This window comes from Trichechus manatus, unplaced genomic scaffold (genome assembly GCF_000243295.1).
Source record: "Trichechus manatus latirostris isolate Lorelei unplaced genomic scaffold, TriManLat1.0 scaffold00345, whole genome shotgun sequence".
NCBI classification, from domain to species: domain Eukaryota; kingdom Metazoa; phylum Chordata; class Mammalia; order Sirenia; family Trichechidae; genus Trichechus; species Trichechus manatus.
The window spans coordinates 131,096-146,021 of NW_004444281.1; the positions used below are offsets into that span (position 1 = coordinate 131,096).

Here is a 14,926-nt window from a genome sequence, read left to right on the forward strand (position 1 = left end):
TCCTCGTCGTTGCGGATGGCCAGCTGCAGGTGGCGCGGGATGATGCGCGTCTTCTTGTTGTCGCGGGCCGCGTTGCCCGCCAGCTCCAGGATCTCCGCCGTCAGGTACTCCAGCACCGCCGCCAGGTATACCGGAGCGCCGGCCCCAACCCGCTCGGCATAGTTGCCTTTGCGGAGCAGGCGGTGCACACGGCCCACGGGGAACTGGAGTCCAGCGCGAGAAGACCGAGTCTTAGCCTTGGCGCGAGCCTTGCCGCCTTGTTTTCCGCGTCCAGACATAGTGCACTTGCTAAACTCACAAGTAGCTGAGGCGAACGTGTAACAGTAGCACTTTTTATAACCCTTGTTGGGCGCGAAAAAGAAGACGTGTCATTGGTCAAGAGTGCAACTTCATCTTAACCAATGGAAATGCGACGTTGGACTTCGCTTATTCTGATTGGGCAAAAGTACATTATGATGTCACCCTAAATAACTACCAATCAAGCACAGGACTTTAACTCTTCTCTTTATTTGCATAAAGCTTTCTATATAAGGACGACAGGGCTGGTACTTCCCTCACTTTTTTCTCTTGCTCGCGAGTGTTTATCGGCTCATCCGGTCATGCCTGAACCAGCGAAGTCCGCGCCGGCCCCAAAGAAGGGCTCCAAGAAGGCGGTGACCAAAGCGCAGAAGAAGGATGGCAAGAAGCGTAAGCGAAGTCGCAAGGAGAGTTACTCCATTTATGTATACAAAGTGCTGAAGCAGGTCCACCCTGACACCGGCATCTCGTCCAAGGCCATGGGCATCATGAACTCATTTGTCAACGACATTTTCGAGCGCATCGCTGGTGAGGCGTCTCGCCTGGCGCATTACAACAAGCGCTCAACCATCACGTCTAGGGAGATCCAGACGGCCGTGCGTCTACTGCTGCCCGGGGAGCTGGCCAAGCACGCCGTGTCCGAGGGCACCAAGGCCGTCACCAAGTACACCAGCGCCAAGTAAACAGTAAGTTGTAAACTCAACATAAACTAAACGGCTCTTTTAAGAGCCACTCATATCCTCAATGAGAGAGTTGGCGCTTGTTTTTCTTCGGCCCTTACTAACAGCTCGCCCTTATCAGGTGCTTGGTACCGCTTGTAATTCAGTTAGGAAAATATTCTTTCGAGGCAAGATTACTCGTTCCAGTTTTGCGTAGTCTAGTTGAGTAACCACTGGGCAAAGTTTAGGATCTTTTTTGTCAAGACAGGGATGAAACGACCAAAAACGTGACTTTACTCTGACAAAATTTAGAAACTGTAGTGTAAAGTAACGATGCCCTGAGCTTCTCTTTGTCATTTAAGAACTTCCTATATTTGAAATGTAGTCTGTCCACAGTTCTGCTACCCGTTGGGGTTAAGTAACGAACTAGAAGAGAAACTTTAAGTTTGAAGCAAGTTCATACTACAGGATCCCTTTCCGAGTTAATGAGTTGGACTCACGCCCCGACTCAGGTTGCGCGGGCAATTTGAATTTGTTGGGGGAATTGCCCGCCCTTCCTTCCCGCGTCCTGATTGGTCAGCAGCATTCAGGACCAGAGCCGGACAGTACGCGTGCGCGAAAGGATTCCAGCCCCTGGGGCCCTCAGCCCGGCACTCGTGCTCTTTGGGTAAACAATGTCGGTTAGTGGATTGTTTTTCATTCTTCCCTTTAGGATATCAGTCCTTTCGAGAATAAGATTTATTATTTTCTCGAAATTTGAGTTGAAGAGAAAGGATTTTGAGGAATGTTATTTTCAGTCTGAGAGGGATCAATGTTGTTTCTAGTTAGGAAATTTTTGCCTTTACCGTATATCCATATAACAAAACATTACACGAGGAAACAAGACTTTGGGGCGTAATGAAGGCAGAAAAATGTGAGAGCATTTATCCCAGACTCTTCTGAAACTGAAATTAATCTATTTTAAAACTTTTTTGCTTGGTATTTTAAATTCTGTTTCTGACCATGCCTGGAACCGCTGACGAAAAGGAAGTTCTAAATCATTCAGGTTGACATAAACGAGACCCAACCACCCAACAAATGATGATGTTTTTCTGGATGATAATTATTAAACATTATATGCTTCAGATAATAAAAAGCCAAGGTCTGTGAAGGGTTATGGCTGAGTTTTCGTTTTGGTAATTTAAAATAAATTATTGCCTAACGTATCTAAAATGGATCCAATTTGGTACAGTAATAATGTCTCAAACTATTAGCACTTTGTTAAATTATTTCCCCCTTTTCGATTCAAATCCTACACGTCTTTCTTTCAAGGCCCACTGTCATCCTACTGGCTCTTCTGAAATTTCTTTCCTTTTTTAAGCCGCTGCATCTAACAGCTTGTTTAGCATTTGGAAACTGCTTCCGCGTGGTTTCTTCTATATCTCTACTTGTATCGTTCTCTGTCTGGTTGTAAATACAACTCATGTTGCCATGAAATGTCCACTCATGGCATGAAAAATAAGGAAAGAAAGAGAAAAGGAAAAGCATTATTTTCTCCTATTGCCATCCTACACTAAAGATAACTGAGACCTGTAAACAAACACAGCATAAATGATTTTTATGTCATGACTTGTTCTGTCACATGAAGCCCTGATACTCTCCGTTAATCCAAATAATCAAACGATAATTTCCAAGCTAAATATTTTTTTGTTGTCGTTTATTTCTCCCCATGGAACAGGACCAGGTGAGGGTCAGGCAGTTCAGTGCAAATGTGGGAGACCTTTCATTGGCAACGGAGCTCTGAACAAAAGATTTCTGCCATTTTATGGACCTAGGGGCTAGGGGAAGGAGAAGGGAAAGGGTTAGCAGTGGATAAGTACTGGATATTGAGTCAGAGTGGAGAAAAAGTGTCTCAAGGCTCCTTGATTAGGTGGCCTCAGCAGAAGAGCCCAAGACAGACCTTGGCCAAGGGCCTGTGTGCCAGTAGGTCTAATTGGGGAGATTTCAGTACTAAAATTAAGTACTCCATTCAGAAATTAAACTTAGGGTTTTACTTCTACACTTCTGATAACCATTAGGATTCTGTTAAAGTTGCCATTTGAAAAACAAAGCTCAGTTGTGTTTGTTATGTTAAGAGTGTTCCCGCATCTGGCTTCTGAAAAAGCTTTATTGGGTTGTTAAAAGTAAATTAGAGCCTATAGATTAACATGTTGTTTCAACTACCTTAACAAGTTCCCCAGCAAGCGCCTAGGTGTTATCGCATTTCTCTCAGCTAAATAAGCAGTTTATTTACATTTTCCTAACTAATGGTCAGTTCTTTATCCAAAGTTTCCAATTAAGATGGCCCAGCTGCAATTATATCACTAAGTTCCATATCACTAAACTTCCGTGTCGAAATTGTTTATACTTTTCATTTAAGAATTATTACTTTAGTTACAATGTATCAAGTATGCGAGATTTGTGTTACACTAGAAACTGGTATAAAGAAAGTTTCACAGTTAATTGCCACCCTTGTAAATCTCACCTCTTTTCTTGCCATTGCTTTGTTGTGAAATTGTTATCTGTACTCACTCTACTTGTTACATATCTCTTTGTTTTGCCTGTAAGGCAAAGCTTACAGTTACAGGCAAACTGACTGCATGCTCTCCCGAGGTTCATTCCTTCAATACATTTTATTTGTTTAAATATCAGATTAGAGTGTTGGTCTAGTGACTTCACGAGGACAGGCCCCTATTCCAGTCTCCCTTGGCAGTGAGAAATTTCCCATATCTGCCATCTGTGCTGAAGTGTCTGACCCTCACCCTGTGGCGCTGGCCCTAGGGGGAAAATGAAACATTGAAGGAGTTAGTGGTTTCTCCCATTTAACCTCTTGCTTGTATTATCGAAGTAAGTGATTAGAGACTTGACTCTTCATTTTAGCTTGTCTTAACTGAGTACTCCGACACCTGGCAGCTCAGTTCAGCTCTCTCTCCAGCTCAGCTCAGCTCCTGACAAAAGTGACAAAAATAGCTGAGAAACTCCTGATGAGGTAGAACATGATTTAGTGGGTATAAAGACTCAATAGTTATAATATTGGGTGTTATTGCACAGAGATGGATACATTTACCAACTGAATTAGATAGAAATCCAAAGACCAGATTTAATTTTTTTGTAGACACTTTAGAAATAAGAAGAGGTGGGATTTCAGATTAGTGAGGAAAAAATAGGCTAGTCAATAACTTTATCAGGATGATTGGTTATCCGCAAGGGAAAATTAAAAGTCCCTAAACGTAAAAGGAGAACTACTAAAACCTTTTAAACGACGAGGTAGGATTTCTTCAGCAAGAAACAAACACACAAACCATGAAAAAAGAGTGTTATTCTATTTCATTAAAAAAAGCATTTTCTTTTTAAACTGTTTTACCACTCCAAGCTTTCTGTATTCTTTCTTCCTTAATTTGGGAAGGAGAAAATATTACTGAACTTCAGTCCAGAACAAAGGAGTACCAAATATATTTTTTCTTGGAGGATAGGCAAGGAATTCTATCTCTCTGGGAGAGGGTGTTTGTTTCTTTTTGTTTTTCTGCTCAGTTGTGACCATTTTCCATGCCAACAATCAAGTGTTGGCACAGTATATTCTTTTTACAAAAATTGCCTTCCTGGTGATAGAAATGTTGTAGTTAATGGGCTACACAGCTCCACAAAATGGTTTAACCATAAAAAAGATACTGCATTTCCCAAGACTGAGAAAGTAATACCTAGTTGGGACCTCAGCATGTGTAGGAAAGGAGTTCGGAATAATTATAATTTTTTACTAGCTTAATTGGCTTGTCTAGGTCATAGTTTCAATATACAAGTTTCTACATGAAAAGTGGGATTACTGTGATTGGTCACAGGAAGAACTCAAAATACTGCATTCTTGTAAAAACGCTCTTTTTCTCATTCTAATTTAGAAAAGAAACTACCTTCTCATTTGCCAATGAAATTTGATAGAGTTTTTTTTTTTAACTTAAAGTAGTCATATTTTTAAAGTGATTTATTTCTACATATAGAAAATATATTTCTAGCAGATATTTTGGATTTGTAAATCAGAATGGATTCAATTTCTTCATTGATTCTTTTGTTCAATTTTTTTCTTCTCTTTCCTTCTTGTTCCTAATTCAGAGTTACAAAAGTGTTAAGATGTCTTTCACTATTTTATACAGTTATTGTGTCAGGAACTAAGAGTTTTCAGTAAAAGAGTTTTAATTATAAACTCAAAGATGTTCGGTAAAAATCCCTTTAACTTAGGAGAATGAAGAAAACCAGAGACACAAGAGAGATCAGTCCAAAGAACTAATGGACCACAACTACCACAGCCTCCACCAGACTGAGTCCAGCACAAGTAGATGGTGCCCAGCTACCACCACTGACTGCTCTGACAAGGATCACAATAGAAGGTCCCAGACAGAGCTGGAGAAAAATGTAGAACAAAATTCTAACTCCCAAAAAAAGACCAGACTTACTGACCTGACAGAGCCTGAAGAAACCCTGAGAGTATGGCCCCCAGACTCCCTTTTAGCTCAGTAATGTAGTCACTCCTGAGTTTAACCCTTCAACCAAAGGTTAAACAGGCCCATATAACAAAATGAAATTAAATGGGCACACCAGCCCAGGGGCAAGGACCAGAAGGCAGGAGGGGACCGGAAAGCTGGTAATAGGGAACCCAGGGTCGAGAAGAGGAGAGTGTTGATATGTCGTGGGGTTGGCAACCAATGGCACAAAACAGTATGTGTACTAACTGTTTAATGAGAAGCTAGTATGTTCTGTAAACCTTCACCTAAAGTACAATAAAAAAAAAATCCCTTTAACTTAAATTTGAGTGGGAAATATCAGTATGATCTTAAATTTGTTATTTTTCTTTTTAGAAAACAAAACTTTTTCTTTTTTTCCTAGAACTTTTCACAGAAAATGTTTACAGGAAATGACAATCCATGAACAATGAGAATTCCAGTCACCTAGATTATAGTCTCTTGATGCCTTCTCCAAAGAGCAAACATAGCAACTTGGAAACTTGGATACATGCTACATATTAAATAGATTTAAGAAACATAACCAAATGCCATGTGTGGATCTGATGAGATCCTTATTCAGCTAAAATCATAGTAAAAAAATATTTGAGGAAATTGGGGATTTTTTTTTTTTTTAAAGGACTAGGTATTGGATGATGTTACAAATAATTTTTTAAATTATCTTAGGAGGGAAAATAGTATTGTGTTTTCTTTAAGTCCATATCAGTTAGGATGCTTGTTAAAATATTCATGATTGAAATAACATGCTTTGGATTTCTTTACCACTCCCCCCACATGTGGGTGTTGATAATAAATGAAGCAAAATGGGCAAGACGTTGGTAATTGTTGAAGTATTTGTGATGGGTGCTTGGAGGTACATTATCGACGTGACTGCAATGGGTTTGGTTCCGGTCATTATTTCCACCTCTTCCCCAAATTTTAAAAATAAAGCTGGCTCAATTAATGAACATATTTCTTACTTGGTCAACAAAGGGACCACACTGAGAGAAATCAAGTGTCAGTGGAGAGAAATTCTGGCAACTGTTACTGTACTAAGGAAAGACCAGAAGAGAGGCAGGCACAGGGAAGAGCTCACAGGATCTCTCCCCTCCCTCCATCAGCAGGTAAGTTAAGAAACACTATCTCCATCTTGTGGCCATTTAGGATAATGTAGTTAAAACATTTTTTGTTTGTTTTGGTTTAAAGTTTAATCAGGTATTTCGACTCTAAGGTATAATTACTGTATGTATAAAGAATACAGTAAGCACCCAACCTAGTAACCCACTGCCCAGTTCCCCCATTTACTAGAAAGAACCATATTGGTTTCCTGTATATCTATCTGGAATTTCTTTATACAAACACAATACATATATGTGGTGTCTCTTTGTACCCCTTAAAATCAAATGACCAATGGTTGAATGTTCCTCACATGACTGTGTCCATTGCTTTTCTCACTATCTTGGAACTCTTTCCTGTTAGTAAATAGAGTGGCTAAAATTGGTGACCCAAGGAGAGAAACAATGCCAAACCTGCTGCTAGATTGGAAACCTCACCATGGCTATAGGAAGATGCTTAAGTGTGGACCTGTCTTCGGAGCTGCCCAAGAGCTGAGCAGGTCAGGGTGGCTCTGGGATGGCTGAATTCCTGCTCTTTTCCTGGAGAGGGACCTCTACTCTTTGTAAGGAGAGACATTGGTGTCCAAACCTGGAGAATTTGTCTTATCAGTGAAGCTTTCTGTGTCTTCTTGTAGTTGATCCACCCCACCCGCATTTCCTATGATACTAATGACTTTATTTTTCTTCATAATATGTATTAAGATCCGACATGCTGTGTACTTTCCTATTCATTTGCTTATGCCTTCACCACTCAGCCTTCCCCACTAGAATATAAGTTCCTTGAGAGCTGGATTTTTTTCCTTCTCTCTATTTTGATCGCTGCTGTATTTTTTAGCTTCTAGAGTGGTGCCTGGCACAGAGTAGGTGGAAAAAATATATATATATCTATATCTGAAGAAACAAATGAATGAATATTCTTCTACCTTGCAGCTGCCAACTGGGAGACCCTCAAAGAACTTCCTTTACTTCCTTTGGTGGATGATCTAGAAGACCAGAGACAAATTGTCATCCTTTATGGCCATTGTCCTTTGAGTACTCCTTCTGGCAGGTTCTCAAATTTCACTCCCCCCCAAAAAACTTTGGTTTTGTTAAAATTTGCATTTCTTCTTTTCCCTGAAAGTTTTTCATGAATTATTATTGGTACATATAGTATTTTATTTTCTTATGTACCAAATAAAGCAGTTGATATGTTGTGTCACTTGAAGATAGACTTGCCTTCTCTGAAGCTCCAAGTCAGAATCTTTCGATTAAGAAAGATGTGCTGCCTGGTCAGCTTCAGGGGTTGTGTGTTTCATGAGAAATCATTCTTAGTCCATTTCACTACAAAGAGAAACATTGGCTTCTAAGGACTTCTCCATATGAGCTAACAAGCTACCCCTGTGCTTGGCAGGACCCAAAACTCAGGGACCATGTTGTCCATTCTATTCTGGGCTCACTCAGTGGGAGGGCCCTTTGGACTTGTAAACCCAAAAAAAAAAAAAAAAAACAAACCCATTGCTGTTGAGTCAATTCTGACTCACGTTGACTTGTGGGAAGGGACAATTGTGCTTGTCTTTTGGCTGGTCTTTTCCCCTCTTCTCTTCCAATTATCTGGATCTTTCTGCCTTCAGAAACATCCACAGTCTCCTCTATGGCCATAGTACTGAGTAGGCAATCTAGTCCAACTAGTGAATGGCTGCCAAAACTGTGTCCAGCCAAAACTTAAATAAACTTAACTTAAATCTGCATTTGTGACAATATGGCTTGAGATATTCCTCTTCAAAATACTACCAAAAGCACCTCATAGTAGTAACTGCTATTCAGGGCAATGTGTCAGACACGATAAAAAGTGAAATCACTCACGTTGTTTTATTTAATCCAATTTAATTTTTCCACAAACATAGATATCATTATCTTCATTTTAAAGATGAAGCTGAGACTCACAGGAGAAAAATAACTTCCTAAAATCACATGGCTGGTAAGTGGTACAAATCTAGTACTGGAAAGCAGATTTTTACTCCAAAATATGTGTAAACTTTACTCCATCTCAGCTCATGTTTCCTCTATCATTCCTTCTCTATATATGCTCACCATATTTACAGATGTGTGGACTGCTTCATCCATTAAATAGACATCCCCATCTCCAATGACTTGCCAAATCTTGCATATTGTTTCTGCACATCCTCTTTCTTTTCATTTATTCCTTCATTCATTCATGGTACATAACATTGTGGAGGAAATGCTGTGTCACATGTATGTCACAGCTGACTTCAGAGGCTGATGGAGGAATGTGGCCCAATACCTGGGGCCCTTCCCTGTTTGAATAGCTCCTGGTTTCTCCACCTCTAGTATCACCATCTTCCATCCTTCTTGACCGTCCACAGTTAAAGACATATACGTCAAAGCTCAGTTTGATAATGTAACTCTTTTGCTCAGAGTTCTTCAAAAGATCTTCAATATACTTAATTAATCTGTATTTCTAACCATTACTCTTCATCTACACTTTTCCAGTTTACTTTGAAAAAATCACTTCTACTCCCTGGACACTCTTTTAACTCAGTACTGAAGTCACTCCTGAGGTTCACACTTCAGCCAAAGATTAGACAGACCCATAAAACAAAACAAGACTAAATGGGCACACTAGCCCAGGGGCAAGGGCAAGAAGGCAGAAGGGGACAGGAAAGCTGGTAATGGGGAATCCAAGGTCAGGAAGTGGCGAGTGTTGACATGTCCTGAGTTTGGCAACCAATGTTACAAAACAGTATGTATATTATTTGTTTAATGAGAAACTAATTTGCTCTGTAAACCTTCATCTAAAGTATAATTCAAAAAAAAGAAAAGGAAGACCCTCGACAAGGTGGATTGATACAGTGGCTGCAACAATGGGCTCAAACATAACTAACAATGATTGTGAAGATGGCACAGGATCAAGCAGTGTTTGGTTCGGTTGTACATAGGGTCGCTGAGAGTCAAAACTGACTCTACAGCACCTAACAACAACAACATATATATATATATATGTGTGTGTATAACCAAAACCAATCCATCTGCCATGGATTCCAACTCATAGCAACCCTATAGGACAGAGTAGAACTGCCCCATAAGATTTCCAAGGCTGTTATCTTTACAGAGGCAGACTGCCACATCTTTCTCCCATGAAACAGCTGGTGGATTAGAACTGCTGACCTTTAAGTTAGCAGCTGAGCATTGACCACTGTACAACTAGGGCCCCTGTATATGTGTATAAGTATGTATATGTGTGTGTGTATATATATATATAGGTGTATGCGTATGTATATGCATCTATATGAATGTATGCACATATATTCAAGTATGTAGGAGGCACAGTTACAGATACTTCTTATACATAACCAAACACCTTGCAGGGTTAGATTTCTAGGTTTGAAGGATTAGGACCATAGTCTCGTGGGACATCTAGGTCAATTGGCATAACATAGTTCATAAAGTTATGTTCTACATCCTAGTTTGGTGAGTAGTGCCTCGGGTCTTAAAAACTTGCCAGTAACCCTCTAAGCTGCAAACTATTGGTATCTATTTATCTGGCGCAAAAAAGAAAGCAGAAAACCAAAGACTCAAAAAAGAAACTAGTCTACAGGACTAACAGTCTACATTAACCACTACCTCATCTACCCTAAGACCAGAACAATTAGATGGTGCCCCGCTACCACTACCGACCATTCTAATCAGAGCCACAATAGATGGACCCTGATGATAGAATGGGAGAAAAATGTGGAACAGAACCTCAGATTCCTAAAAAAACAAACAAAAAACAGACCTACTGGACTGGTTGAGACTGGAGAACTCTCCAAGACTATTGCCCTGAGATACCCTTTAAACTTTGAACTGAAACTAACCCCTGGGGTCACCTTGTAGCTAAATAACAGATTGGCTCACAAAACAATTGAGTATCACACATAGAAGTACTGTGCTCCTTTAAAAAATCACCTATATGAGACCAAATGATCAACAATTACTTTAAAAACAAAGATGAGAATATAAGGGGGCTGGGAAACTGGATTAATGGAAATGGAACAACCAGAACAGAAATAATGAGAACGATCACACATTGTGAAGAATATTACCAATGTCACTGGACAACTTGTTTAGAAATTGTTGAGTGGGAACCTAGGCTGCTGTGTAAACCTTCACCGAAAACACAATAAAATATTACTATTAAAAAAAAAAAATCACTCCTACCCTGAGTGTTCCACACTCAGTTAAACAGGCTCTTGTTCTTTTTTATAGAGAAATTCCCACTTCTATACCTGTCCCCCTACTCTCTATTCCCTCTTAAATTTCATCCTTCAATACCCATTCTTGATTCCTTCCATCTGATAACATTACTTTTCTCTAAACCCCCAGAGCTCTCTATTTAAACTTGTTTTTCATTTGTTTGCTTTTCTGCCATGTACTATGATAGTGTGGCTGTTTTTCTCAACACCTCCATCTTCTCAAGAGCAGTGACCATGATATGCACTAACACATTGTCACACCTAGAATGTACACTTCAGAATTTGTTGATTGTTGTGGACAGAGTGGGAAGAGCTGGGTTTTTCTCAAGGATCAGTGCTTAGAACAACCTTCTATAGATTTCAGGATAGGAATTGAAAAACAAACAATTTGTATGAAACTTGCGTTTTCCACAAGCGGTAGCCTCCTCTGCTCAGGCCTTGGCAATGTCTTTTACCAAGGAGTTTTGTCTTGGTATGTTTCCCGCTCAAAATGAAATGTGATTTTTCACTTGCAAAATCTGAAATTCTACTGGCATGCTCTTAAATATTGTCCATATTATGCATATCAAATAAATTAATTTTTAGAACAGTAAGTGGGATTGTGGCTTTGTTTTTCATTCTACTTGTCTGGTAAGCAAAAGGTCTTGGATTCAAATTCTTACAGAATTTTAGTTTTGCATTGTCTAGTTCTCCCTGATGCTCATTTCTCGCCAAAAAATTGTCACCACTTAGATAAAGCCTCATTTGCTTCATCTGGTAGGTTCTGCACCTGACCTACCAGTACTTAGATAATCTAAAGTAAATATAATGGCATATTTTGTGTTTTATAACAATACATAAGACCAATAATAGGGTAGGTCAATAGTTTCATCATTATGTTTAGGCTTTCCAGCAACATTTGAGTCAAATACCATTAAAAATATTTTTATTAATATACTCAGAAAAAGATGGTCATTTTATGTAAAAAATTAGCAAATTAGGGATTGTTAAAGTCATAATATATTTGGATTTATGTTTAAATTAACTATGCTACAAAGTTAATACTATAGTTTATAGATTTAAATTCTAAAGTTTATTTTGTTGCAATTAAAAATAATGCATGGTAAATATTTCATTGAGTCACGATGGCCTGAGAATTGTTAACCATTTAAAATTCAATGCCCTTGCTTATTTTTCAGTGGTTTTCAGAGTTTTTTTTTTTTTTTTGTGCTATCATGAATATAAACTCTGAATGTTTTTGTATAATTTTTTTGGTAGGCATATACATATTTTTGGGGCATAAAGTAGGAGTGGAATTGACAGTTTGTAAGGTGGCCACACGTTTAATTTTTAGTAAACACTGACAAATACTTTTCCAAAGTGGCTAAACCAAACTCCTGCGAGCAATGTAAAACAGTCTTGTTTTATATCTTTCTCTTATTTTGTCAATTGTTTTGCCTTTCTGGAAGGATGTGTAATGATATCTCACTTTTATTTTAATTTTCAGATCCCCGATGAGTAGTGATGTATACTTCTTCCGCATGCTTACTGGACATTGAATATCATTTAGTGGAAAATGCTGTTTATGTCTTTGCATTTTCATTGGGTTATTTGTAAGAGGTTTTTCCACGTGGATATTTCCGTATGGACATATCATCAACCCAAAACAATTTATTGGAAAGACAACCCTTTGTCCACTGCACCTTTGTCATAAATCAGGTGTCTATACATGCGTGGGTGTATTTCTGGTTGTCTATTCTGTTCCTTCCATCTTTCGTTTTGCCTAATCTTGGAGCAACACCAATCAACCATATACTATAGCTTAAAATAAGGATTGATTGTGTAAATCCTCCAACCTTGTTATTTTTGGTTGCTTCTGCATTTTTATATAAGTTTTAGAACTGGGAAGAAATACTTCCTAACTCAGTGACTGACAAAGTATGGCCCACAAGCCAAATCTGGCCCATTATCTGATTTGAAAATAAAGTTACTGGGTCACAGCCACCCTCACTGATTTACACATTTTCTGTTACTACTTTTCTACTACAATAACAGAATTGAGTAGTTGTGACAGAGACCCTATGGCCTGTAGAGCTTTCGCTATCTGGCCTCTCACAGAAAACATTTGCCAACCTGTCCAAACTCATTCTATGAGGCTAGCATCATTTTGATGCTAAAATCAGACAAATACATTACAAACAAACAAAACTACTGACCAGTATCTCTCATGAACATAGGTACAAAAGTTCTAAACAAAATTTTAGAAAATCAAATTCAACAATATATTAAAAGAATGGTACATCATGATCAAGTATTCCTGGCTTATCCCAAAAATGCAGGGTTTGTTTAACATTTGAAAATCAATCAATGCAATACCATATTAACAAACTAAAAAGAAAAACTATATGATCATAGATACAGAAAATACATTTGACAAAGTCCAACATCAATTCCTGAAAAAAAAATCAATTCTTGATAAAAGGAGAACTATGAAAAACCTGCAACTAACATCATACTTAAAAAAGGGGAAAGATTGAGTGTTTTCCCCCTAGATCATGAAAAAGACTTTTATGTCTACTCGCAGCACTTGTATTCAATACTGTACTGAAAATTCTAGCCAGTGCAATCAGGCAAAAAAAAAAAAAACAGTCCTCCAGATTGGAAAAAACACACTATCTTTATTCTCAAATGATAGAACATGTCACAAAAAGTCATACACAAGAATGTGTATCCATAATACCTTCAAAGAGTAAACAATCCATGTGCATGAACAGTAGAAAGGTAATTAAGTGGAGGTATATTTTAACAATGGAATTCTATAGAGCAAACAAAATGAATAAAATAATTCTACATGGGTAAATCTCAGTATAGCAAAAGAAGTCAGCTTGCATATAACTTGTTTCAATAATATTTTATTGTGTTTTAAGTGAAAGTTTACCCAACATTTTAGGTTCCCCTTTAACAATTTTTATACAAATTGTTTTGTGCCATTCATTACAATTTTTACAATGTGTCAGCATTCTCATTGTTTCCATTCTGTTTGTTCTGTTTCCATTGATCTAGCTTCCCTTCCCCTCCTTGCCTTCTCATCTGCTTTTGGGTAACTGTTGAGCTTTTAGGTCTCATATAGTTAATTGTTTAAGGGAGCTCATTACTCAACAGTGATATAAGCCAATCTATTATTTGGCTGAAAGGTGACCTGCAGAAATACCTTCAATTCCAAGTTCAAAGGTTCTCTTAAGGTAATAGTCTCATGGGTTCCTCTAGTCTCTATCAGTCCAGTAGGTCTGGCCTCTTTTAGGAATTCAAGTTTTGTTCTACATTGTTCTCCCATTTTATCCAGGATCTCCTATTGTGTCGCTGGTCAGAATGGTCAGTAGTGGTAGCCAGGCACCATCTTGCATATAATTCTTAATGTATAACTATTTAGTGTATGAAATTGAACAAAGGCAAAACTAATCCATGGTGATACAAGTCAAGATAATGGTTACATTTGGGGATGAGGAAGCTAGAGAGGGTGGGGGATTGTGGGACCAAATATTTCTGGTAAAATACAATGGTCTAAGTCTTATTCTAGGTAATTTGCAGTAGTGGTGTCACTTTGTCATGACTCATCCATAAGTATAATTATGATAGTGTAATGTTCTTAATGTAAATTACGTGTCATTAGAAACAGATGTAAAGACCTCTTTCAGTAGTGAATATAATGCCTTTCAGCTTCTCAAGCACAGAGATTTTGTCTTGTTTACTACTGTGTCTCCAATGCCCAGTCCACAAAAGATTCCCAAAATAAATATTCATTGATGAAATAAGCTAGAGTTTGACATCATTTCTGTGTGATAACTAGCAATTTATATAGATAATCTTGGACATGGTAAGTTCTAAATAATTATCCCAATTTGGGCAGGTTTCTTTCTGCTCTAAATCTGGGTTCCATCATTTGCCAAATAAAGCTGCTTGAATCAGAAGATGGTCTCTAATATCGCTTTTAGCTCTGCTGTTTAATTATTACATGATAAACTCAGAGCTGAAGTATTGTCTTAGTTATCTAGTGCTGCTGTAACAGAAATATCACAAAGTGGGTAGTTTTAACTAACAGAAATTTATTTTCTACAGTTAGGAGGCTAAAAGTTTGA

General features: G+C 38.3%; 2 protein-coding genes and 1 long non-coding RNA gene across 4 annotated transcripts in view; 2 read left to right on the forward strand and 1 right to left on the reverse strand.

The window, feature by feature from the left end:
• LOC101349604 (histone H2A type 1) overlaps positions 1 to 323 on the reverse strand; it is a 1,015-nt gene extending 692 nt beyond the window's left edge. The window contains exon 1 of one of the 2 annotated variants that reach the window (XM_023725664.1): positions 33 to 323. In XM_023725664.1, coding sequence (XP_023581432.1) covers positions 33 to 278 — 246 coding nt within the window. In that variant the 5' untranslated portion in view covers positions 279 to 323. Of the gene's footprint in view, positions 1 to 2 lie in introns of both variants that reach the window. The other variant, XM_023725663.1, reaches the window with a different exon arrangement.
• A 244-nt stretch (positions 324 to 567) lies between these two features.
• LOC101349865 (histone H2B type 1-J) lies at positions 568 to 6,252 on the forward strand. Its single transcript, XM_004390909.2, has 2 exons — positions 568 to 983; positions 5,850 to 6,252. Exon 1 carries the CDS (start codon positions 600 to 602, stop codon positions 978 to 980), a length of 381 nt encoding a protein of 126 aa, XP_004390966.1. The 5' UTR covers positions 568 to 599; the 3' UTR covers positions 981 to 983; positions 5,850 to 6,252.
• Positions 6,253 to 8,072: 1,820 nt separating this feature from the next.
• On the forward strand, positions 8,073 to 13,438 carry LOC111819282 (uncharacterized). Its single transcript, XR_002823011.1, has 2 exons — positions 8,073 to 8,536; positions 12,298 to 13,438. It is a non-coding gene; the product is annotated as an uncharacterized LOC111819282 (long non-coding RNA).
• Positions 13,439 to 14,926: the final 1,488 nt, after the last annotated feature.